This window comes from Anabrus simplex, chromosome 1, assembly GCF_040414725.1.
Source record: "Anabrus simplex isolate iqAnaSimp1 chromosome 1, ASM4041472v1, whole genome shotgun sequence".
Taxonomy (NCBI): Eukaryota; Metazoa; Arthropoda; class Insecta; order Orthoptera; family Tettigoniidae; genus Anabrus; species Anabrus simplex.
The window spans coordinates 1422080702-1422108322 of record NC_090265.1 but is presented as its reverse complement, the minus strand read 5'-3'; the positions used below and the strand labels follow the sequence as shown (position 1 = coordinate 1422108322).

At 38.0% G+C, this 27621-nt stretch overlaps 1 protein-coding gene across 3 annotated transcripts in view; it reads left to right on the top strand.

Moving 5' to 3' along the window:
* The window catches only part of LOC136858382 (uncharacterized), a 523023-nt gene that overhangs the window by 104913 nt on the left and 390489 nt on the right, over positions 1-27621 (top strand). For all 3 annotated transcript variants that reach the window (XM_067137884.2, XM_067137885.2, XM_067137886.2), the window contains exon 5: positions 8341-8526. In XM_067137884.2, coding sequence (XP_066993985.2) covers positions 8341-8526 — 186 coding nt within the window. The remainder of the gene's footprint in view (positions 1-8340; positions 8527-27621) is intronic.

The following is a 27621-nucleotide window of genomic DNA, read 5'->3' as shown; positions in this document are numbered from 1 at the left end:
TTAGGTAGGAATCAAACACGCCCAGCAGTTGTAACAAGCAAGCACAAAGCCACTATGTCACAGACAGAAGCCACCTCCTCGTGTGAAAAACAAATGACGACACGTCCTCACTTCCCCTCCCCCCTCCTAATCAAGCTATCAAGCTAGCATACTGACCACATCACACCGCTATTACATAAGGTCGAAGACAGCAGAATTGGATCCACACCCATAATTGCGGGAAGTAAAGGAAGTGATATGGACAGGGGTAAATTCAAAATTTCTCAATCAATTTCCTTTATTCTAAACAATTTCCTTAGACAACACTTCCCCAGGCGATTTCAACTAATAGACGCATATTTTTTTCTGCCGGTTACAGATCGTATAACAAGCTATCCAACCTGATATGTATATGAATACAATTGAGTCGTATGCGCGAACAAACGTCTATGTTACATTTTTGTGGCATTTGAGATATTCACGGAACAAACATCTATGATGTGCCCTGGATCTGTATTTGCAGGTAGTTCGAGCATATCTCAACAGAAATTGTGACGAGAAATGCACTTGAAAAATAATGGAACAAAAGTCTATGTTACATCGTTTCCCGCGCGAGCGCTCGACATTATCACAAATTGAATGCAATGTAATGAACACATTCTAGTACGGAGATTGTTTTGGTGTGTTCAGTCTTATATTACTGAGTTTATTTAGTTTATCATCGACACCATAGTCATGCAATCAGACGATAGTAGTGATCGTAATGTACTGTTATCCCCAAGCAGTGTACACAAATTGACGAAAAACAGATGCAGGATAAGGAAAAGTGACCCCAGTGAGTGGAAAGATGTGAAACGTAAACAATTAAGGGACAGTGGGAAAGCTTACATCAGTAAAAGAGGTAAGCATGTAGAAGAACATAAGAAACCAACAGATAATTTCGATTGTAAATGTAGGAGGTCTGGGTGTAAAGAATTGAGTTGTGAATTAAAACTGTCCTATTTCCTGGACTTTTATAAATTATCTTATGATGAACAGACTCTTTATTTAATGAAATGTATTGACTTAGAGGAACCTAACAGACGAAGGAAAGAATTAACAGATGCAACTTCTCAAAAAAAAAAAAAAAAAAAAGCTACATTTCGTTACAGATTAGGCTCTCTGCAAGTTTGTAAAACTACCCTTATGCACCATTTTCAATTTCGCATGGACGTATCCAAACTCTCCAGAGAAATATGAAAGACGGGGTCAGTGTTCCTAAAGACTAGAGGGGCTAGCATTTCAGTCGTCCTCACTGTATTACAGATGAAATCAAAAACAAAGTTACAGAACATATAAACAGCTTCCCTAGGCAGCCCAGTCATTATTCTCGACACAAAACTGAGAAAGAGTACCTGTCACCTGATTTAACCTTAGATAAAATGTACAGAGCCTTTAAATCAAAGCACCCTGATGTTGAAGTTAGCCTTACGTACTATCAATCAACCTTTTATGAAATGAATCTGAAAATTGGCTCTCCACGAAGTGACACTTGTAAATACTGTGACTTATTGTTTAACAAACTTCAAGCTGCTCAAACGGAAGAAGAGCGGAAAAAATACAGACTGATAGTATGCTGCACCATTACAAAGTCGATCAAGCGTATAAAGCCATGCACAACGATGGTGAAATTGCCGAAAGGAATGAAAATGTAACTGTGCTTTGTGTCTATCTGCAACAAGTTCTGTTCTGCCCTACACTCACCCATTCATCCATGTACTACCAACACCAGCTTTCCCCCTGTGGGTGTGGGCGGTAGAATAACACCCACGGTATCCCCTGCCTGTCGTAAGAGGCGACTAAAAGGGGCCCCAGGGGCTCTGAACTTTGGAGCGTGGGTTGGCAACCACGGGGCCCTTAGCTGCGTCCTGGCATTGCTTCCACTTACTTGTGCCAGGCTCCTCACTTTCATCTATCCTATCCGACCTCCCTTGGTCAACTCTTGTTCTTTTCCAACCCCGACGCTATTAGGTTTGCGAGGGCTAGGGAGTCTTTCATTTTCATGCCCTTCGTGGCCCTTGTCTTCCGTTGGCCGATATCTTCATTTTTCGAAGTGTTGGATCCCTTCCCTTTTTCCCCTCTGATTAGTGTTATATAGAGGATGGTTGCCTAGTTGTACTTCCTCTTAAAACAATAATCACCACCACCACCAACACCAGCTTTATTCCTACAATTTTGCTATACATGACATGGGACGAAATAAAGTAACTTTCTATCTCTGGAATGAAACAATTGGGAAGAGGGGATCGACAGAAATAGCATCATGTTTACTAAAACACATCACTGACAACTTGTAACCAAGCAGTTTGCAGAGCAGAAAACTTACTGTGTGGTCCGATCGATGCGTAGGACAAAATAATAACTGGCTACATCTTGTACTATTTAAGAAATTTGTTACTTCAGGACTTTTTGATGAAGTTCATCAAAAATTTCTCTGTTCGGGACACAGCTTCCTACCATGTGACAGAGACTTCGCATTAATTGAAAAACAGAAAAAGGTTTCTACAGTCCACGTTCCTTCTGAATGGAAGTATGTGATAGGAGAATCTTTTATTTCAAGAAACTATGAAATAGTAGAGATGGACAGAAATGACTTCAAAAGTTTTGAACCATTGACCAGGGGTATCGTGAAGAATATGGAACTAAAAATCACGGAGGCTATGTGGATAAAATTTACTAAAGATGAGCCTAGTGGTGTATACGTTAGAAAATCGCACTAGTGGTGTATACGTTAGAAAATCGCACAACACAATAATATAATTCCAATATTATTCAGTTGTGACACCAAGAAATGTCATCATTGGTGAGACATTTTCAATTTTTGACCTTCTTCCTTTGTATCCAGATGATCTGCCGATTACGAAGGAGAAAAAGAAGGATCTTCAGGATATGGTGAAATACTTGAAGGAGGAGTATCATAGTTTCTATGTAAACCTAAAAGCAGAATAACATCAGAATATAAACTACGAGTGAGTTGAAAAAATAATATAACTTACAGTGTTGCTATTATTGATTTTTTTTCTGTGTATACCAGTTTGAATATATGTTTTATACATTTTCAAATTTATAAAGAAGTGCAAATTATTGTGGTGAAGTACCAGAATGAAGAGCACAGTATTTACTTTCTAAGAAAATATTAACCACTGCAAAGAAACGTGTTCAGTTATGTTTTATATTTAATGGAATAGTATTTGTACGCATCAGATCATTATAATTAGGCTAAAACTTTAAAATAACACTATTCTCCTCTGTATGCGTCCATTATTTGCGAATGAGTGAGCGCGTGCACTTCGAAGCTGTTGGTTTACGGAACAAAAGTCTATGTTACATTCTGTCGCGTAGGCATGTCCCGCGGTCAACAGTCATCTTTATTGCCGTTTTTCTCAAAATGTAGGGAAGGTAACATAGACGTTTGTTCACGCATACGACTCAATTTTTAATTCAACCAACAGCGGATACACCCTTTCCATTTAGAAAAGGATAAACAAGAGGATCAGCCTTTAAAGTACAGTACAAAGTGACGAGGAAGAAAACTAAAAGTCAAGCAAAGAAGAAGCACTCTTCAGCAAAAAACATTTCTTCAGGATCACAACACCAAAAATGTTTAGTTTTTTAAACAAGTGTTTTTATCAAGCCTTCGGGACCAAAATGATACCAAAGACATTTTAGCTCATACAGTAGATAGTATTTTTCATTTTAAGTTTAACGTCCTTGTAACACCCCCCCCCTCCAACCCATATGTCCTTTACTAACATTACTCTTTCAAAGTCAACAAAGATTTACCTATGTGATTGTTTAATGCTGTTTTGTCTAAGCTTTTGTGTATGCAGCTGATGATGGTCGCAAAGCGATCGAAACATGTCCTGTTATTTTTATAAGTAGCCAAAGGCTAAATAAAAGAAGGGTATCGATTAGGTGGAAATATTTTCTTATATTGATTAGATTACATTATCGATACAGCAATGAAGTGGATAGTTTGTAAGAGAATGGGAGTTCCGCCAATTGGGGTGAAACTGCTGGAAGCCAGGCTTAACAAATGTATGTTTAGCATAAACTCTTAGGTTAGTCAGTTTTGCTTACCAGAAAAATACATATCACAGCTTACTAGCATACCAAGTTAACAGTTTGGTTACTTCAACACCAAAGCCATATATATGAATAGAGAATCACTTGTTGAGTGTTTTTAAATCACTCTGGTAGTCAGAATTGATGAACAGTGCAGAAATAATATTACGTAGCATATTACAAAGTGTCATTACACCCCAAGAAAAATGTACTTACCTATCCCAGAAGTGAATACACCGAGAACTAGCTCAACACACACAGTCTATTAAAATAAGGACCACACATCTTACCAGAATAAAAAGCCACACAATAGCATCATTTTGACTGAATCAAAGAGAAGATCCTAGCGTGGATCTGTGTAGAAATCAGTCGCATAATCCATGTGTGTGGCTTGCCTTTATTGACTGTCAGATGAGGCTATCTCTTGTCCAAGTGCTGGCTCTCAAATCCCAAGTGCAGAGAGGCCAAACGTGCCGCCTTGCCGAAAGATGATATGCGCAATGGCCTCAAGTTTAGCACTCCATGCAACTAGTCCCAAATAAATGATTTCAACTGATAATATTCATTGTTGCTGGTGGATGATATTAAATATTAATAAATGACCACCCTCAGCACAATAATACTTGCAAAGCAGATTTAACAAGTCCCGTTCATGTTATAGGGAAATAAATTGTATGGCTTTATAATGCCACAAAGTAGACAATATATATTAAATTGGTGTGCGTATGAAGATTAAATTAAGCTTTATTCAGTAAATTGTTTTTTTCAATTTACTCCTTTGTACCCAAACTATCACAACCCACCCTACCTAGTTTTTTTTTTTTTTTTTTTTTTGGCAGGTATTAGTAATCAATTTATCTAATACTGCACAGAACAACGCTTGATTCAAATAATTGAATGAAATCAGTTATGTCATCTACCATCAGAGGTAATATGCTTGTTCCTAGAAAACAAGGCTCTGTAGCAGGCAGCATGGTAGTTTACTCTAAGATACCTTCAGTGAGCGGTTGCACATATATTTGATTTCTTTTTTTCTTCTTAAAGCTGAACAAATCCAAATTAAGAAGTCAGTTTACAGATGAACTTTCGATAAGTTTTATACGAGATGCATCAAGCCGAAATATTTCACCAGATTTAGAACATAGACCAGAAGTTATGCCAGACTTCCTACTTGCCAGAGTAAATTTTTAAAATTGTATGCCCTCGTCTGTCTCATTGTTCATATATTATTTTTGTATATCATTCAGTCGTTTTGTATCACACTGACACAGATATGTTTTATGGCAATGATGGGATGGGAAAGGGCTAGGACTGGGAAGGAAGTGACCAAGTGACCATAGCCTTAATTAATGTGAATACCAGGTGTGAAAATGATAAAACCACAGAGAACCATATTGTTGTTGACAGTGGGTTTCAAACATACTATCTCCCAAATGCTATGTGACCCAAACTGTATGGCCATCTTTCTTGGTGATTCTAAGTTACATTTATATTACATCAGTTTCAATAAAATATATGGGCCTATATTCCACGTTGAAATTTCTTGTTTCGATCAGTGGTCCACTATTAGGTCATATGGCCCGCACACCAGTTTGAGCTTACACCTCTGCACTAGGCTTTATATTATTTGATTAGTATGTAGTGGTGAAGCAATAATAAGGGGAGGGGACCTAAACAGGGATATCAAATTTCTTCCTTATCATTACGCATATTGAATTTCATAATTAGATCCGTATTGGGTACTTGAGAGTATACTTTTGGGAAATGTATTAACCAGGGGTTGTTGATGACCAGATCATGTGTTTCTGCACAATCAAGAATTTTCTGACCGTCACTGTTCTTCTCTCCATATCTTTATCAGTATGGACATCTGATGTGTTAAGACCACTGGTAACAATAAAGTATATTTCTTCTTGAGCCACTTAGGCAGTTTTTCTTCAAGAACTGCCAGGAAGGCATCTTTGGTCGTTGCAGGTAGACCTGTTTGCAGGGCATAGGTGCTGAAGAAAGAAGTTGTGTTTTCTGCCATCTATGACATAGACAATCTTCGTCTAGTGGTCATTATACTACTGGACTTTGGAGACAGAGCCATTGCACTTTGCAGATACACTTCCAGTGCTGTTTTTTGTTCTGTGAGTATCATTGTATATTAATTTATACCTGGATCCGAGGTCTCACGATTTCTTCCCACTCGTATCATTTTCCCCACACTGCACAGCTATCAGTGGATCTTCTCTCAAGTGTCTTGTATCATTGTATTGTCTAGATGTGGTGCTACGGTAGTGGACTTATTGTTTGTGATATGGCAGGATTGAATGTAATTGCTAACTATCGTTGTTTTGGAATTGTACAGGAGTAGGTTAGGGAACAATGAATGTGACACAAGTTGCTGACTGCATAAGGACATGTGATGAGTGTGCTGTAACGAGGAGTCGGTGACTCCTGCAGCAAAAATGATCTTGTATCTGATATATCTAGTAGGTTAGGGTAGTTAATGAGTATTTAGTTCAAGTAGCCAATTAGTATGTAGAGCTCCAGTTTGGTATTATTAGTAGATTATTATTATTATTATTATTATTATTATTATTATTATTATTATTATTATTATTATTATTATTATTATTATTATTATTATTATTGTTATTATTATTGTTGTTGTTGTTGTTGTTGTTGTTGTTTTAGATTTGGACAGGTGCAGTTTTCTCACGATTTATGTACAGTAAAGGATAGTAAGGAGTAGTTGGTAAGAGAGAGCAGGACATTCCCAGAAGAGGAGGCGTAGGACGGGCCTACCACTTAGAAATAAAAGATATATATGCGGAACGAGGAGGAGAGAGACAGGGTACAGTAGGAGAGTGGTTACACCCTCACAAGGTCGACCACTAATGGAATGGTGAGAAAGCTGCACTGTCATCTGGTAGGGATGGTTGGGGGTGTCTTTCGGGCCCCACGGATAGGGCCGGTTGTGTCGTCATGGGAGGGCGGTCTTTTTCTCATCAGGGATGATGACATGGCCGGACAACAGTAGTTTATTTATTTTATTTATTTTTCATCCAGCGGGGTCGATGGGCATGGCATGTAGGGACTGAGGATGACTTCTGTGGTGATCCTCCCTAGGGAGTGTCACGTTTCTGGAGTATCTGATGGACCTCATGGCATGCCCTAAGAGTCTCATGTTGTTTTATTTTTCTTTGTTCCTTTTTCCTGGTTTTGTAAGTTGTTTTTTATTGTGAACATATATTTGGGGCTGAACGCCTGTTATGTTCAAGAATAAATACAATACAATAGATGTGGTGCTAGAAGGAACGTGTAAAGCTGGCTTGTTTTTCTATGAGATAGGAATCTTCCCACATTTCTTCCATTAGTCAAGCCTTGGCAATGTGTCCCTTACCGGGGATGCCATTCCTCCACATAGAATGTTGTCAAGAATTTTAGAACTACTGTCTGCAAAGTTTTAGGTCACTTCTAACTGGGATCTTTTCTTTGTGGACTGCACTGCAATACAGGCCCTATTCAGAAAATGTATTTCACCCTCTCCACTTCACTTGCCATACTAGAGTTCATCTTCTCCTCCAAGTAAACTGTAAGATGTTTGCCCTCATAACCCTGAGCCCTCAGACTTTGTGTATTTAAGATCTGTAGAGGGAGGGTGTCCCAGCATTGTAAGCTGCTGGGAATCGAGCTGACTTTTGATCAACAGATTCTGTTGGACAATATTCAAAACCAGCTGTCTTATCCGTGAGGCTTCCTATCCGCCACTTGGGAATGCATGCCCTACAGGTTACAGATTCATTGGATATTCACTCCTATCTTACTAGTTTATAAATACACAGTATAAATTGCATGCTCTCTCCTACAGTATAACTGACCTAACTGATACATGCAGTACAATAGACCTCACTATAACATTGGCTATGTACTGGTCTACACACTCTGATAAATGAAAGATATCCCTGTTCCCTAAATGAAATAACAACTGTCAAGCTTGCGGTGGAAATGGAGAAATAATGAATGAATTAATGATTTTTAGAGGCAATATGAGTAGAAGAAAAAAAACCCTGGTTTTTTCTTTCAGTTAGATTGATGAAGGCTCAAAATGCCGAAAGTTCCTTCTGTGGTCCTATTCTAGAATGTGTGTACCATGTCTGAGAATTGGTTGTACTTCTTTACCAGCTCTTTTATTTCCATCTTTCCATGATGATGTAACTGGATTCTGTTGTTTATCTTTTTTTAATTTATTTCTTGGTCTTTTTCCAGCATGACTGTCAAGAATTCTTAGCTCTGCTTCTTGATAATTTGCATGAAGAGCTGAATGCATCCAGCTGCAAGAGCATTCTCTCAGATGGTTCTACTGATCCTGCTACACCTCATAGTACAGGAGATATTCTGGATGAGAAGGAAATGCCTCAGAAACTCCTTTTAGACCATGATTTGACAAGCCAGGTTTGTGTTGCAGTGTTTCAGTTTATTTTCTTTGCTGTTGAGTCCTTCCATAATAAATTCTACTCTCGTAGTGCCATTATTAATTCAGTTACTGTTTCTGTATTTGTTCAGACTTAAAATATGAAATTTGTTTTCAGTGGAACAAGTTTTAATTGGTTGCTATACCTAATTTATTCACCCTCAATCTAAATTAAATGCTAATTTTTCTGAGTTAGTACTATATAGATTTTTTACAAAAACTGTCCTAAAGGTTCAAGCAATGTGAAGGTTAGCAAATAAGATAATTTTCAGTTTTAATTCATTACAAGAAAATAGATGACTTGGGATTTCCAGTCAGTCTTCATGATATAAAGTTCCAAATTATTTTTTGTAGTTGATATAATTAGATAATAGACAACTCATTACATAGTAATGAAACAAGTAAAATTCATAAAGGCAATTGGTTACATAATTGATTAGTTGGGAAAATATATAACAATAAAATAATGAGCACCTACAGGACACCCTGTGATATAAGAGAATATCCTGTGCACTACAATCTTATACTAAGGTTACATTTCTAGTAATGCATTCTTAAGTAACAAAGGATTGATTTTTCCATTATTAACATCACAGTTTCCCTTCATCCTAGAGTACAGTTTGAAATGAAGGTTAGACGACTAAAAATAGCAAAGCCATTGAGGCTGAGCAAATCTACAACGTATAAAGTTTAACTTAGGGAATCATGAAAATCACCTCTGTTGAAACCTGCAAGGAAAGTAATAATTCTAAGGCTTTTGTTTAAATATACATGTAGATTTCTGTGGTTCATGGTGTGGGTTACTGTAGTCACGTCCTAGTTTGTGAACCATGGGCAACGGCTGAGTGGCCTAGTAAGTGGTCCTGAGAGTCGGGATACCAGTTGGTATGGAATGGGAGTGGGCATCTCGGACATATTCTGAGTCCTGGCCCTCCTTGTGCTCAGGCGACTAGGACTATACAATCCACCGGTGGTCCATAACCCATTAGAGGAGAGATCCTCACTTGGACTATGTGCAAGTAGGGCAGCATCCTGCTTCATGAATCGACCGAGCTCAGAACATTTTAAGCAAGCCTCGGACCTATGGGAGTAACAGAGTCCCACTCCCATTTGACAGGCGAGGGACTCCTTGGAAACAACTTGGCGAACAAAATGGAATTTGATGGGGAGCTATCAGTATTAATGGGGCTTATGGAAGAAAGAAAGTAGAACTAGCTGAGTTAGCAAGGAGGATGCGTTTGGATGTGCTAGGAGTAAGTGATATTCAGGTATGGGGAGATAACGAGGAAGAGATAGGAGATTATAAAGTGTACTTGACGGGTGTTAAAAAGGGAAGGGCAGAGTATGGGGTAGGGCTCTTTATCAGGAATACCATTGTACGCAACATAGTTTTGGTTAGGCACGTAAATGAGCGAATGATGTGGGTAGATTTGGCAGTTGGAGGAATTAGGACGATAATTGTCTCAGTATATTCACCATGTGAGGGTGCAGATGAGGATGAAGTTGACAAGTTTTATGAAGCTTTAAGTGACATCATGGTCAGGGTCAACAGCAAGTATAGGATAGTGCTAATGGGCGATTTCAATACGAGAGTTGGGAATAGAACTGAAGTATATGAAAGGGGAAGATATGGAAGATAATGGGAATGGGAAGCGTTTGCTGGACTTCTGTTCTAGTATGGGCTTAGCAGTTACAAATATATTCTTCAAGCATAAGGCTATTCACCGCTACACATGGGAGGCTAGAGGTACCAGATCCATAATAGACTATATCTTAACCGACTTCGAATTCAGGAAATCTGTTAGGAATGTACGAGTTTTCCGAGGATTTTTCGATGATACAGACCACTATCTGATCTGTAGTAAACTAAGTATCTCTAGGCCTAAGATAGAGAAAGTGAAATCTGTCTGCAAACGAATAAGGTAGAAAATCTCCAGGACGAGGAAATTAGACAGAAGTACGTAGATATGATTAGTGAGAAGTTTCAGACAGTAGACAGTAAGCAGGTTCAGGATATAGAAAGAGAGTGGGTGGCATACAAGGATGCTGTAGTAGAAACAGCAAGGGAATGCCTAGGAACAGCTGTGTGTAAAGATGGAAAAAGGCGAACATCTTGGTGGAATGATGAAGTGAGAGCAGCTTGTAAACATAAAAAGAAGGCTTATCAGAAATGGCTCCAAACAAAGGCCAAGGCAGATAGGGAATTGTACGTAGATGAAAGAAACGGAGCGAAACAAATAGTTGTTGAATCCAAAAAAGTTGTGGAAAGATTTTGGTAATAACCTAGAAAGGCTAGGTCAAGCAGCAGGGAAACCTTTCTGAACAGTAATAAAGAATCTTAGGAAGGGAGGGAAAAAGGAAATGGAACAGTGTTCTGAATGATTCAGGTGAACTCATAATAGATCCCAGAGAATCATTGGAGGGGTGGAGGGAATGTTTTGAACATCTTCTCAATGTAAAAGGAAATCTTCCTGATCGTGTTGCGAACAGCCAAGCACATGAGGAGGAGGAATATTATGCTGGTGAAATTACGCTTGAAGAAGTGGAAAGGATGGTAAATAAACTCCATTGTCATAAAGCAGCAGGAATAGGTGAAATTATACCTGAAATGGTGAAGTATAGTGGGAAGGCAGGGATGAAATGGCTTCATAGAGTAGTAAGATTAGCATGGCGTGTTGGTAAGGTACCTTCAGATTGGACAAAAGCAGTAATTGCACCTATCTATAAGCAAGGGAACAGAAAGGATTGCAACAACTATCGAGGTAACTCATTGATTAGTCTCGATAGCTGCAGTCGCTTAAGGGGGGTTATGACTGAAATTTGTGGAATTTATGTCGAAAAATCACTTTTTGAGTTTTGTGCTTAAAAATTAGCTCCATGTTTTCTCTATCAGAAAATGTTATAAATTTCCTTCCAGCGCCATTTTTAAACCTCCCAGCGGCTATTTAAAGGGAGAGCGCGTGGGATTTAATGTCCGGTCCACGCCCTCTTTCTACTGAGACGTCACAGTCTTCGTTGTTGTTGAGTTGTTTGTTCGGAATTTTGAATATTGCGCGAAACATTTCCCTCTGAGGACGACAGACACTCAGCTACGCAGTCTCCTTTCATTTGTTTACTACGTAGTCAAAATAAATACTAAAATAAGAGAAATAATTTACTAGTCCAGCAAAGGGAACTAAAAATGTGTTGCAAAACAAGAGTAGATTTATTTGAGCCACACAAGTGTATTTTCAAGGTTGCATATTTTCTCTTCTATCTTTGTTTACATTTTTCAGTTAGTATTTATTTACATCGCGTTGTGGACGCATGTTCTTGTTTTAATTTGTATACATTTTGCTCGAGAAATCTTATTCCTGAGTGATAAAATTATTTATCCAGTGAAAAGCAGTACCGAAGTTCATTTTACTGTGTATATATAGTGTTAATATTTTAAATTCAGTGTATATAACGAGATAGTGCTTTGTTTCGAGTGTATTGGTAGTTATATACTTTGTTAGGTTAGGCAAACATCCTGTGTTATGATGGATAAAGGGCCCAGAACTTCTTATAGGTCAGAAAAGAAACGCCCTTCTAGGAGAAGTCTGGCTGCAAAATTGAGATATTCAGCAAGGAAATGTCAGGAGGTAAAGCCATGTACAGCTCCATTTAGGCCTAGTGAGGAGGTTCCTGTTTCTAGTACCTTACCACCTCCAGTTATTACTGTTTCAGAAAGAAAAATTGACTCATTTTCTGATTCTTACCCTACCTCTAAATGTTCTAATGTTGCGCCTGTAAATTACACCTTAGTACATAGTGATGTGTGGAGTGAACTTGTGAAAGAACTACTATGTGGTGAGTGTCGAACCAAGTCAATTTTCATTCAATTTAGAGAAAGCCATGGTTTTTCCTCTAAAATTATTGTTAAATGCAGAAATTGTGATTATGTTTCTGCAAATGTATATAGTTCTCCAAGAGTGAAAAATAATAATTCACAGAGGCCTGCTTTCCATGTCAACAATGCTATGGTTGAGACATTTAGCACTCTAGGTAAGGGTCAACGAGGGTTGGAAAAGTTCTCAGTTGGTATGGGCATGAACACTTTAGGACCTAGGCCTTTTTCAGCCCACCTGAAACTTTTAATTGATGAGGGAAAATTAATGAGGAAAGAAGTACTAGATATGGCTGCACAAGTTGTACGCAGTTCTCATGGAGCTAATGACAATGAAATATTAGATATTTGTGTATCATATGATGCGAGCTGGCATAAACGTGGTCACACATCCAACTATGGAGTAGGGTTTGCTATTGACATTCAGACTGGTATTGTGCTAGATTACCATGTGCTGTCAAAGTACTGTCAGAAGTGTGTGGTAGCTGAAAGGGACTTGGGAAAACATAGTTCAGAATTTGATATATGGTATGAAGGTCATAACAATTCTAGTGAGTGTGAAAAGAATTATTGTGGGTCCTCCAATGCTATGGAAAAAGATATTGGAGAGATTCTGTGGAGGAGGTCACTTGGCAAGGGGTTCCGCTACACTACCATGTTGTCAGATGGGGATGCTAAGACTCATGTTCATTTAAATCAGATTCAAGTATATGGACCAGGTATCACCATAGTAAAGGAAGAGTGCATTAATCATGTATCAAAACACCTTGGCACTGCTCTTCGCAATACTGTTAGAGATTGGAAGGCAAAGGGTGAAACACTAGGTGGGCGGAAAGAGGGCAGCTTGACGGAAACCACCATGACCAAGCTTGGGCATTATTTCAGACATGCCATAGTCAACAACATCCCAGATGTGGCTAAAATGAAGAGGGCAATTTATTCTACCCTTAGACATTGCATGTCAACAGATCTCAACCCTCAGCATATAACTTGCCCCAAAGGTGTCGATTCTTGGTGCTTCTTTAATAGACAGCAGGCAGAGGGGAAACCAGTTGACAGTCATAGTCGAATGACTTGCAAGCTTAGGCCATCTGTTGTGACCAAGATTGCACCAGTATATCAGCGACTGGCTTCAGATGAAATGTTGCGACGTTGTTGTGCTGGTAAGACCCAGAATGCCAACGAGTCACTTCACAGCATGGTTTGGTCTAAGTGTCCGAAGGAAGTATTTATTTCCAAGTCAAAACTTGAACTAGGTATACTCAGGGCAGTCTCAGAGTTCAACATGGGACACTACAAGACAGCTGAGACACTTCATGCCATCAGGAATTCACTTCTTTCTTCAACCACCCAGTCATTGTGTAAATCACAAGACAACCGTCGTGTAGCTCGGAGCAGGAAGAGGACCAGTGAACAACACAAAAAGGAGAGAAAACATCACAAACTGGTAAAAATATCAACAGAAGAAAGATTTAGGAGGTCTGAAGGTGCAACGTATGCTGCAGGACAGTTCTAAAGTGAGTTGATTTTCTTATGCATTTTTCTCACATTTGTTTTTTCTCATGTATTTGTGTCTTAAAAATGCTCCTTGCGACACAATTGTGACCTGAAATGAATGAAACTTGGTGAGTCTACTCTTATATGTGCTAGGATGGGAAGTTATCATAGGTTTTGACATGGACTGGTTTTTTCTATTGATTTCCTGATGTAGAATTTGGGTCATGCTGTGAATTTTTAAATAAAAAATTTAATGAAGATTTCAGAATTTCTGGAAGGAAAACTATAACTCTGATAACAAAACCGTTTATAACTTTTGTTTCTGTATGCAAGAGCTACATTTCAGCAAATTTTTAGCTTCATCAGACAAAAACTTCATCGCAAGGGACTTTTCCGCATGAGTGCATTTTAAATGACAAAAAAAATAATAACTTCAGAACCAAGGTACATACACAGCTAAAATTTAGTACAGGGTCTAACTGTATTACAATACATGTGTACATAAAATTTGGTTCCAATAGCATGTAAATTGTAGAAGTTTTCAAATTCAGTCATAACTCCGCTTAAGTGCGGCCAGTATCCAGTATTCGGGAGATAGTAGGTTCGAACCCCACTGTCGGCAGCCCTGAAAATGGTTTTCCGTGTTTTCCCATTTTCACACCAGGCAAATGCTGGGGCTGTACCTTAATTAAGGCCACGGCCGATTCCTTCCCACTCCTAGCTCTTTCCTGTCCCATCGTCGCCATAAGACCTATCTGTGTCGGTGCGACGTAAAGCAACTAGCATTGATTAGTAAACCAGGCAAAGTATTCACTGGCATCTTGGAAGGGAGGGTGCGATTATTCGTTGAGAGGAAGTTGGATGAAAAACAATGTGGTTTCAGACCACAGAGGGGCTGTCAGGATCAGATTTTCAGTATGCGGCAGGCAGGTAATTGAAAAATGCTACAAGAGGAATAGGCAGTTGTGGTGATGTTTCGTAGATCTAGAGGAAGGATTTGACAGGGTACCAAGGGAAAAGATGTACGCCATACTGGGGGACTATGGAATTAAATGTAGATTATTAAAATCAAAGGCATTGATGTTTACAATTGGGCTTCAGTGAGAATTGATGGTAGAATGAGTTCTTGGTTCAGGGTACTTACAGGGGTTATACAAGGCTGTAATCTTTCACCTTTGCTGTTTGTAGTTTACACGGATCATTTGCTGAAAGGTATAAATTGGCAGGGAGTGATTCAGTTATATGGAAATATAGTAAGCAGTCTGGCCTGTGCTGACGACTTGGTCTTAATGGCAGATTGTGCCGAAAGCCTGCTTGGAACTTGAAAATAGATGCAATGAGTATGGTATGAAAATTAGCCTCTCGAAGACATTAATGTCAGTAGGTAAGAAATTCAACAGAATTGAATGTCAGATTGGTGATACAAAGCTAGAACCGGTAGATAATTTCAAGTATTTAGGTTGTGTGTTCTCCCAGGATGGTAATATAGTAAGTGAGATTGAATCGAGTTGTAGTAAAGCTAATGCAGTGAGCTCGCAGTCGCGATCAACAGTATTCTGTAAGAAGGAGGTCAGCACCCAGACCAAACTGTCTTTACATTGGTCTGTTTTCAGACCAACTTTGCTTTATGGGAGCAAACGCTTGGTGGACTCTGGATATCTTATTCATAAGTTAGAACTAACAGGCATGAAAGTAGCAAGAATGATTGCTTGTACAAACAGGGGGGAACAATGGCAGGAGGGTACTTGGAATGAGGAAATAAAGGCTAATTTAGGAATGAACTTGATGGATGAAGCTGTACGCATAAACCGGCTTTGGTGGTGGGGTCATGTGAGGCGAATGGAGGAGGATAAGTTACCTAGGAGAATAATGGACTCTGCTGTGGAGGGTAAGAGAAGTCGAGGGAGACCAAGGCGACGATGGTTAGACTCTGTTTCTAATGATTTAAAGATAAGGGATATAGAACTAAATGAGGCCACAGCACTAGTTGCAAAGAGGATTGTGGCGACGTTTAGTAAATTCACAGAGGCTTGCAGACTGAACGCTGAAAGGCATAACAGTCTATAATGATAATGTATGTATGTATGTATGTATGTATGTATGTATGTATGTATGTATGTATGTATGTAGATTTCTTATATTGTAACGTGAAGGTTGGTAGGTAAATAAAGACACAATTAGTTGGTAGCGTTTACACTAGGATTAATTAACTACTAAATGCTTACACACACTACACAGACACACCAAGACCACAACTTATATACAGTACACACACTTACACCAATTTACACTCTCTCTGCTCTCACCACTCGGTCACACTAGTTGTTCACTTTACAGACTTGCTCTCACCTAGTAGGATCAAACCAAACCATTGAAATTTCCACTCGACTGCTGACATCTAGCACAACGGAATCGAATGGAATTCTAGGGACACTTAAAGCACACAATGGACAGTCTGATAGTGCTAGCATTCTTGTGTGAGAAGGCAGAAAATTAAGGGAATGGGAGGAAAAGAGATCAGAGAATATTCTGGGTACATGAAAGAAAAGAAAAAAAAAAGTGAATTCAAATTTCAACAACTATTTCAGATAGTAGATTTTAACAAAACAGTTTAATTTTACAGGAGGAAATGTTACTTTAGATTCAATGGGAGCGCGATAAATTTAAAACTACTATAATTCATTAGGCTGTCTACTGTGGCAAGATGAAATCATTAATTGAGGTAGCCTCAACATTAATTAAAAACTGTGAAGTGTATTTATTGTCCACTGCAGAGCAGTTTCATGTGCAGTAATGTTTATTAGGAGCATATGCACAACAGTTTCAAATGTAGGGAATGCTACTTATGAAATTGTTTACTGTAAAAATAATAAACACTTAAAGATACGTCTCAAGTAATGTCAATTATCATGCTGGTATACTATATGTGGACTCCAACATATTAACCTGTTTGGTGGACGATGCGGCGAGATCTGCGGCTACAGGTCGCTTGGTCGATGGGGAATGCGTATATATATCCGTTGATTCTAATTATATTTTATTTTCTCAGTTGCCTGCCTGCAGATGTTTATTTCTCTTTCAGAAGAATATTCAGAATGAGTGTGCCCTCTGATGTGAATTTTTTCAACTATGTTCTCCCACATGTTGCATCATGGAGAACGCAACTTAACGTCCAGGCTAAAACAACCTAAAGCCTTAATAGCCTCACACTGGAGCTTTAGCTCATTGCCTAATTGTCCCTTGTATGCAATAATATTCTGTTGAAGGGATTTCTGGAGATTATGCTACTAAGCAGACCTCTCTGATGACTATGATACTAAGCAGACCTCTCTGATGACACATTAGATAGTAGCTATTAGCTTGCATTTGAGAGACAGGGGATTTGAATCTCACCATCGGCAGCCCTGATGATGATGCTTGTTGTTTAAAGGGGCCTAACAAATAAGGTCATCGGCCCTGCAACCCTGAATATGGTTTTCTGTGATTTCCCATTTGCACACTAGGCAAATGCTGGTGCTGAACCTTAATGAAGGCCACAGTTGCTTTCTTCCCAAACCTAGCCCTTTCCTATCCCATTATTGCCATAAGACCTTCTGTGTCGGTGTGACGTAAAGTAGATGTAAGATGTTCACTTTTCCCATCTTTACACACAGTTGTTCCCTAGGTATTCTTTGCAGTTTCTACTATAGCATCCCTGTATTTGCTTACTGTCTATTGTTTGGAACTTTACACTGATCATATCCATGTACTTCTGCCTAATTTCCTCTTCCTGGAGATTATGTACCCTTATTTGTCTATGGACAGATTTCACTTTCTCTTTCCTAGTCATAGGGAGACTTAGTTCACTACAGATCAGATAGTGGTCTTGTATCATCAAAAAATCTCTGTAATACCCGCACATTCTTAGCAGATTTCCTGAATTGAAAGTTGGTTATGATTAGAGGGCAGATTCTGGCATATTTGCATGTTTTATTCGTTTCAGGATTTAATACGCCCATAAGAAACATATGCATTGCCCCCTTTTCCGGGGTCAGTCAGTGAACATGAGGTATGCCAGTGTCGAATGTTCGTGTGGCCAACATAACTTTTTTGAGGCATTTAATTAAAGTTTTTAACAAAAGGGGATGTGGTAGGATAGGCTTGTGGCTAAATAATAAATTAATTACAAACAATGGTGGACTTTTATTGAATAAAGTTAACACATTAAACAGTTTCCTTTTTAATGTACTATTGGCTTGAACTAATTTTAACAAAATTAGAAATCTCACGTCTTTATGACTTTTACAATAAAAACTTAATGAAATAAGCCTTTCGTTTCTCTTCTTCCTTGGTTTCCACCTTGAAGATGTAAGATTAACTGAAAGTTAACCAAAAAATATATTCACTGAATGGAGTACTTGCAAATTATTCCCATAATACATTATTTAATCCTACATAGCTTTGACACAAAATCAGCTAAATAAAGCTTATTGCTTGAAAATTCTCCTTCTGGAGTCTAAATGTCATTAGGATCCTCATAATTCTGTTCCATTACTCATGATAAATTATCTTGGCAGTTAAACTATCTCCAAAATTGTTCAGTTGAATAGCTCGTTATTGAAAGGCACCATGTCCAAATTTTAAAGTTGTGATATAAATACAAAAAACGTTCTTCTGCTCTTGTATTGTAATTTGAGACATAATTGTTTGTACTTGTAAAGTGCACACACACACACACCGATATAATAAAGTAAAAATTGTATTGTTCCGTATGTTACTAACACTTTTACTGACAAAGTACGTAATTGGACTTAGTTCCTTTCAACATGGTACGAACAGAACCTGTAAGCGAGCAATAACATTTACGATATTGGTTTATTTCATTTATTTCTAAATGAATATATGTACAGTAGAACCTCGATAATTCGAAATCGGTTAATTCAAAATCTCGCCTAATTCGAAGCAGCTCTCGATCCCGGAAACATGAGGTATGATTTTGCATGTTATTTAAATCGTTTAATTCAAAATACGGATAATCGTAATTCGAAGAACAATGACGGTCCCGTTACCAAATTCAGACTTGTAATTCGAAACTTCCTTTATATTAAAAAAAAAGTATTTTGCAGAGTAATGTAAATTCAAAATTTCTCCGCGTCATAAAGAACGTGTCTACCAGAATGTGCATGGGTAACTTTGTGCACTTTCACCTACTTCGGCGTGTCTACAGTGTGCTTCATATCTGCTATGTTCGAGCAGAATCGTAATTATTTTGTATTCGGCGTTATTAGGAAAGCCACAATATCACGTAGCAGGCAGAGTGCGGAGAGTTAGAATCTGTGAACACTGGCGATGCCAACAGCAATTGGCAAAAAAGCGTGGCTTATAGCCTATAATCAATTCGTACGCACCAAACAATATTGTCAATGCCAATGAAACTGCTGAGGCTGAGGCCAAATGGACTTATGGTTTTAAAGTAGAGAATTGCCAGCCAGCAAATGTACTGTGTTGCTATGCAGTGCACACTGCACAATGAAGCAGAGACTTTCTTCCCGTCATAGGAAAGTTCGAAAAGCCACGATGTTTTAAGGTCGTCAGGCACTTTCCATGCCAGTACAAAAAAGCCAAACCAAACCCCATAGCACGACAGCCCTTGAAGGGCCTTGGCCTACCAAGCGACCGCTGCTCAGCCCAAAGGCCTGCAGATTATGAGGTGTCGTGTGGTCAGCACGACGAATCCTCTCGGCCGTTATTCTTGGCTTTCTAGACGAGGGCTGCCATCTCACCGTCAGATAGCTCCTCAATTCTAATCACGTAGGCTGAGTGGACCTCAAACCAGCCCTTAGGTCCAGGTAAAAATCCCTGACCTGGCCGGGAATCGAACCCGGGGCCTCTTGGTAAGAAGCACGCACGCTACCCCTACACCACGGATGCCAGTACAAGGCATCTAAAAATGCAGACAGTACAGTAATCCAAAAGATAAAGCATTTGCACAGGGAAGCCAGCATAATTTTTCCTCGTCTTTGATTCGTGTTTTTCTTCCTTTTATTGCATGAGGTTATGTTTGTCATTGTTTTATACAAGAGCATTATTGAATAATGTAAATGCCCCTTGTCGGATAAATTTCTGAAATAGTGTTTTCCATGGCATTTGAAAAGTTTAAACTGAGAATCAAGGTGATTGCATTCATTAATGGGTCTTTTAGAAGTGCCAAGGTGGGAAATCGTACAAGTACAGAATAGTCCCTGTACTGTTGTAATGTGGACGGAAGCGAGAGACTTTCTCCCCTCCATTCTCATTGCTCCCCTTGTCATAGGAAAGTTCGATAAGCCGCGATGTTTTAAGGGCATCGGGTACATTCCGTGCAAGCACAAGGCATCTAAAATGCATACAGTTCAGTAATCCAATGAATGAAGCACTTGCACATGGGAGCCAATATAGATTTCTCCTTGTCTTTGAATCATGTTTTCTTTCTTTTGATTTCATTGCATAAGGTTACGTTTGCCGGTGAGTTATCCAAGTGCATTATTTGAATACTGTAAATGCACCTTGCACAAGGCATCTAAAATGCATACAGTTCAGTAATCCAATGAATGAAGCACTTGCACATGGGAGCCAATATAGATTTCTCCTTGTCTTTGAATCATGTTTTCTTTCTTTTGATTTCATTGCATAAGGTTACGTTTGCCGGTGAGTTATCCAAGTGCATTATTTGAATACTGTAAATGCACCTTGTTGGATACATTATGGAAATAGTTTTTTCCATGACATTTGAGAGCTTTAAACTATGAATCAAGGTTAATTGCATGCAGTAACGGGTCAGAATATATTGTGACGCCGCAAGGGTTGGCATTTCCGAAGTACGTGTTGGCGGTTAATTCGAAATCACGTAATTCGAAGTCCGATTTTAGCGTCCCAATGACTTCAAATTAACGAGGTTTTACTGTATATGCAAGCATGAAAATAAAAGGTAAGTTAAATGGAATAACTGTTATTTTCTTCAAACAACACACAGAATTGTTTATTATTTTTTATGCGGTATGCTTATATAAACCCATCATTAATAAAACAGCTGTACTGTAGTCACAGATATTGAAGAACAAAAGCATATTAATAAAACAATTAATACTGCTAGAAAAGACAGATAAACCTTTTTCACTGAGACGGCCATTCTAGTAATTCATCAGAGAATGCTTTACTCGCCTCAGAAATCGTGACATAACGATAAACCTTCTAGAGATCATCCTTTTTCGTTGATTTGATTGGTACTCGTCCTTTCTCGTAGGCTTTCATCAACTGATTCATAAGAGAACTCTTTCTTGGCCCAGGCTGAGCCAAATGGAATGTGTGATGGACTTTGCTCCCAATGAAGGGATGAGCAATCACTCTGCCAGGATGATCTGCAGAATACTGGAACTTGGAAAACGATGCAGGAGCAAACACCACCTTCGCACTTCTACGAATGTTCTTCCCTGTTGATTCATCACTTAGATATATTTTCCTATAATGCTTAGGTCACCACGCATCCACATCAATGATGACAGTTCCTTCCACCAGTTTTATTGTAACATCCCTTTTTGCATTAGCAATGATTGTACAGTATTCTTTTGTAGTATAGATTCTGTCGCAGCACTTAATTTGTTTCTTGAAAACACCAGAATTCCTGTCACAAGGCAGGATGGAATGACCTCTAATAGGGAAGCAGTGAATAATTTTCTCGAATCGTTTATCTTCGACCAAGCCCATGCAGAAACGAATAAATGAATGATTCCTATTTTGGCCTGGAGACGCATCTGAGTACAAGTGAAGTTTCTTCGTGCCTGGTTTAATCTTGTTGGTGAGATAGTCCAATATGAGTGTGCACACTTCATTGGCCCCTTTCTTGGCCTGCCCCTCATGATACATGTATACATTGGAACAATTGTCTTGGAGGTTGTGTATCGTAAATACATGTGCCTTAGGTAGAATATTTCCTGAACAGGTATATGGGGTAGAGGTAAATTTTGAATGTAGTCAAAGGCAATACTGATTGTATCATCAGACTGGCAGGATTCTGAGCATGATTTCATAGAAGAATACAATTTGTAACTTCTGGGCTTGTGAATATTTAGCTGACTTGCTGCTGCTAATTTAACATTTTGTGATAAGTCCGGAGACTTCATTTTGACTTGAAGTTCTTTGCAGATACTGCACACATCTATTTCTGGTCTACCAAATCTGTTCTTATTGAAATATTTTACTTTTCAAGATTAGGATGTTCCTCGCAAAATAAATCATGCATATTTTTAAGGTTCAGCCTTGCATCCATATAATTTACTTCGTTATCCCCATAATGAGAAGTTGTGACTGGAAACGTGAGAATGTGGTCCCGAATTTCAGTGCAGATTTCACGTGATATAGCATGCGTCTTCTTATTGAATCCTCTCTTGTCCACTGAGCATTCGCCTTTCACCAACTACTTAGCAATCCTTAATACACGCTTCTGCGTTACTCTGTGTAAACTAATGAATGCATTCGTACAGACGCTCCTGATTTCTGAGAACAAAATATATTTATGCTGATTCACGTTCCACTTTTGATTGTTCTCCGTCTTGATTAACAGCCCTAGGTCTTCGCCGTTTGATGGGATGCCATTCAATAAGTCCCTGTAAGTGGATATCCTGTTCATTTTTGGTTTCATAATCGTAGAAAGCACTAAATATCTGCAGCCTCTCTTCTTGCAATAAATTGAAGCAGTGACGCTTGCACCTGAAAAAAAAAAAAGTTTCCTAGGTAAATTATTTATCAGACATCCATTAAGTAATCACAACTTCCTTATCAATAATTATTCGAATCCCTTTTATGGAAGTGAAATGGTTGAACAGATAATATTTAGGTAAAAACGATAATTTCCATCATACCTGCAGGGAGGTCCAATACTTTCCTGAGGAACTTCCTTTCCTGCATAGCTTGTATATGCAGTACCCTTTACCCTTGATCGCTTTACTTTATTTCTGGCATAATTTTCTTCTTTGCGTTTACGTTTCTTTCTTACCATAACTTCATTGTCCGTGATGAAAATATCTTTAAGAACACTGCAAGAAGAAGATTAATAATATGCAGAGCACAACAAACACACAGGATATATTGTCAGTAACAACATTCAACATCTATGTGAACCGACTTACTCTTGACTGGGGTGTCAATCTCCTTTTTAAGCCCTACTGTTGATGACAATTTTCGTTGAACCCCAAAACTTATTTTTGGAACCACGGTGGACGGCAACTTTTTCTTGCGCCGCGTCGAAGGAAAATTTACCTTGCGCCATGTTTTGATTCCCGCGGCGTCTTTCTTCTTTTTTTACGTATGGGAGTCATTCTTTCTTCCAATCAACTACATGCCGGCGTTCAAGAAAATCTCCAGCTAGCTATTCCATACAACTCAGGGATTATCCTATTTCAAACTAAAATGTTGTATTTTTTTTTTTAACGTGAATCCGACTGAGACACGCACCTCAAATATATCCATCATGTTTGCCTGACTAACAGGTCAATAATTCAAAATACGACCAATCTTAAATTCCATCATTTCCATATAAAATTACCTTAAATTATTCTTATAACCTATAAATAATATTAATAAGTTAAATTCTTAAATACTAATTTTATTCAAAAATTATTTTTGATTTAAGGATAAGTTGTCATTTAAATGATTCTTATGTACATGTAGGTATCTCATCAAAAATTTAAAAAAAATATTGACTTGAAGGTATCACTCTAATTGGTTTACATTTCACATTATTAATATTATTTTTTTCAACATCCACGGTCTCGTCTACTCTGATAAACAATTGTGAAGTGGAATTGTATTATTTCAGGAAGCTCTCCTGACCTGACATGGATTACCTCCTACATCTCCTCAGTCTCATATATAAAAAAAAATTAAAATGTTCAGTCCACTAAACTACCATAAAATAATTCTATGATTCCTTCTGGCTAATTCAAAATTAACGAACTGTTATATTAAGAATGAACTAACATGAAATTATCTGGGAATAGAACTCTCAATTCCTCCTTAAATATCAAATTCTAACTTGTTATTAACTTTTATCAAGATCTTAAATGATTACATAATATTATGTTCTACATATGTACGTAATTATTGTAAGGTTTGTTCGGCCATGTATTTAAAGAATGCTTCTTTTTGGTGTCTCATCCTAACATTATTTCATGTTTGTGACTGTATCCTTAATAACGTAGATGGATTAAGCAATGTTTCACATGTGTAGCTTTCAATTGCTACCTAGGCTGATATACCAATGAACATAAAAAATATATATATACGTATATATGTTTGATCATACTTGGACATATTCAAAATATTCCCTAAGAAATATGTAATAATTCTTCAGAAAAATCTCAACAAGTTTATGTCTAGGTCAAATTAAGGTCGAAATGCTATATAAATACAGAGGTGCCAACCTTTGAACTGGATTATTAGTAATCGCCCTCCGTCCCAGAGAAAAATTTCGAGTCAAGTCCATAGCGTGCTCCTCCCTTCTCGATAAAGGCACCCTTTTTGTCCCTCCCTCTAGCAATCCATTCAAAAGTATATCATATTACACAATAACATTTGCACACAACCTGTTAGTTCTGTTATAAAACTTTCCTTGTACCTTGTTTCTCACGAAGCAGCTGCTTTTCAGTGTAGTTTTTCTTGAAACATCCTTCACACTCTGATGACATTTTCGTCTTCTGAACCATAAGCGATTCCAGTGCAGATGTGCTTAATGTAGGCCTCACTTCTTTCTGTCAACTGTCAGGTACAATTAACACAGCAAATACATCATTGAATGATTTATAGTAAGGAAGAGCAGTGCCTGAGCTCCTTCATTCACAATGAATTTTACAACGCTTACGGATAACAAAAGCAAGTCACGATGGAATAAGTATCCTTGCCAACTCACAAGCATTGAAACGAGGACGATTAGGAGAAATGTACAATCCGTTCGAGCCTATTTTCCTTCTTTTCCTTTTTCCGTAAAACATTATTTTTCTTATAATGTCAGCTTTTCCGTAATAATTTTCCCTTTGTCCGTAATTCCGTTATCGTGAGGTGAACTCCGTAATCATTACGGACAATCCGTAATAGTTGGCACCTCTGTAAATACAATCACTGAGTGCTAATGGTCAAGGGCTATCGTTGATGAAACTTCCACACTCGCAAATAGCAATAACATAACAGTATGAAGACACTACCGTCAATGATTTACTGTTCCCACTTAAGTCATTTTAAATATTGAGTAACATGTAAAATTTTCTTAGAAAATGCCGTCATTATGCTCTACTATAGGTTATCTAGGGTTATTTTTGAGGATCGTACATTATTACCAATCTGCAAGTTCACTAACCAAATGTCAATAACTCAAATAATAAGACAAGCCATATTACATATCGCTATATGCGTCAAATATATCCTGATCCGTAACTGTTTGAAATAAACGGACATCAATTCCTTATTCGTCGTCGTATTAATCAGAATTCCACGCCTAATATCTCAATGCATATATTATTTATAACATTCACAAGTCTTACCTCAATATTTCCGACGTATATGAGCTCACCGCGAATATAAACATCATTAATTCTTTTCAAAGTACCGCTCAATTCACTATATTCAATATCTCATCAGAATTCATATTATATGGATCAACAACTATCATTTATATCGACGCATACTTCTCTTATCAAAGTACGAAGATATTAAGCCTGTATCTATTTACATTAGGTAGAAGTTGACGTCGTATCCGCACGTTAACCTACAATTCAAAATACTACATATTCTCGTTTGAAATATCTCATTTCACATTATGTACGGCAATATTCTTTGAAAGAAAGCTAAACATTGCAAGCGAAGCACATCATTTGCGAGTGTTATCTTTCCTACACATGGGAGTGTTTATTAGTTTTGGAAGATTACCTAAATCCATCAGTTAAACATCAACATTGGTACATTCGCGCTGAAACTCGATATTGCGATCACCTCTCGAAGATATATCGACCTAGCTCTTGTACAATCACCATCGACAACTTGATATCAAATGATATACATATAACTACAATTTAAGAAAAGAAATTTGTGAAATTTAACTTAATCCATCTGCGTTTCTGGACTGGGATGGCTGCTTCCTGGTTCTCCTAGGACGTTCATCTCCGGGTTATCGCTGCATCATGACCGGGCTGCGGCCACGATCCTCGGGTCCGTAGGAATGGTTGGCGGGTTACCGTCAGACTCTCGTCCATCTTCAGTCTAGCCGGTCATCACGTAGCTCTCGAAGACATGCATAAAACACATATTTGAAGACATCATTAGCTTGACAACCATGCTACTCGTATATCTTCCTTAAACTATACTTATGTTGAGCAGAGTAGGTTATGATGTGGCGAAACGTCAATATTTTAATTTTAATTATCTTAAGAGGTATCTTCAATGTTGCCGTGTCTTCACTAGATACATTAATTGATCGATTTTCGCTTTGATACTCTAGTTTACTCGGAACCTGCGCCCCACTATTTACTTCGTTTATTCCCTTTTTTTTTTTTTTTTTTTATTTTTTATACTTCCATTTGGATTTCCGTTACGATTACGAAAAATATATTGTCATAACTTTATAATGCAATCTGGTTTTACAAAAATTTAGGAAGTATCCCTTTTAAATCTTCTGTTCTAGTTGCATATCAATTCATTCGTAAATCTCTTCCTGGTGACTTCATGCGATGTTCACCCACTCCTATTGTTGTTTCTTCCAATTAAAAGTCACTGCATTCATCTAAATCACGGCCATTTGGATTCCACATGTCTGCACTTTCTTCCAAGATATTCATGGCCTATTTAATTCTGCACGTCTGTATATTACAAGTCGTATTTTCTGCCGCATGATTTCCGACACTTTATCGCTATTCACGGCAAAACGACGATTTTAATATCGCGATTCTAAATAACCAGGGCAATGAAATGGTACATTTTTCTTCCCTACTACAGACAAATAAATGTACTGCTCGCAGTATATTTATTTCCATTTCATTTCTGTATATAAATGGAGCTTTCAATGACCTGTTTATATTATAGTGTCCTGCATAGTTCTAATGAAGCATTGTACATTCTATTCTCCATCTTCTTCATAACGGTTTCATGCTTGATGCGTTGTATAAATTTTTTCAAATTTTCAATCACGAGACTCAGTTTGTAGGATATACCAACTTCCAATTTTGCTATATAATTCATTCCAAGGCTCAATTCCAGAATCAATATTTTTCTTTTTCTTTCGGAAGTATCCGACTCAGCTTGAGGTTGTTTTCCGTCTGTCTCGTTTTCATTTTGACCTTCGGATTTGGTTCATCTGCTTCACGGTAACGTACTTGATATGTTTCCATAATAGTCTCTAGTCCTCTTATGAATTGCTTCGTCAGTATCATGTCAGTTTTGAATATTTCTTCTTGACATTGCATGTCGGTTTGGTTCATATCTATCTCGTTCTGCATTTGCAAAATTTCTGCTCGAATTATTTCGATTTCCACTTTTCTTCTTTTCCTCTGTTTCTCTTCCATTCTACTAATTTGTTTTAGCTGCTTCCGCCGCCATTCTTCTCGTATATCTGATTCTTCTGGTCTTCCTCTTCTTCTTTCTTCCTCGAAAAACTTCAGTCGTTTCTTCTGCGGTTGTTCTACGACCTTCTGTAATTTGTCTTCCCGCTTTT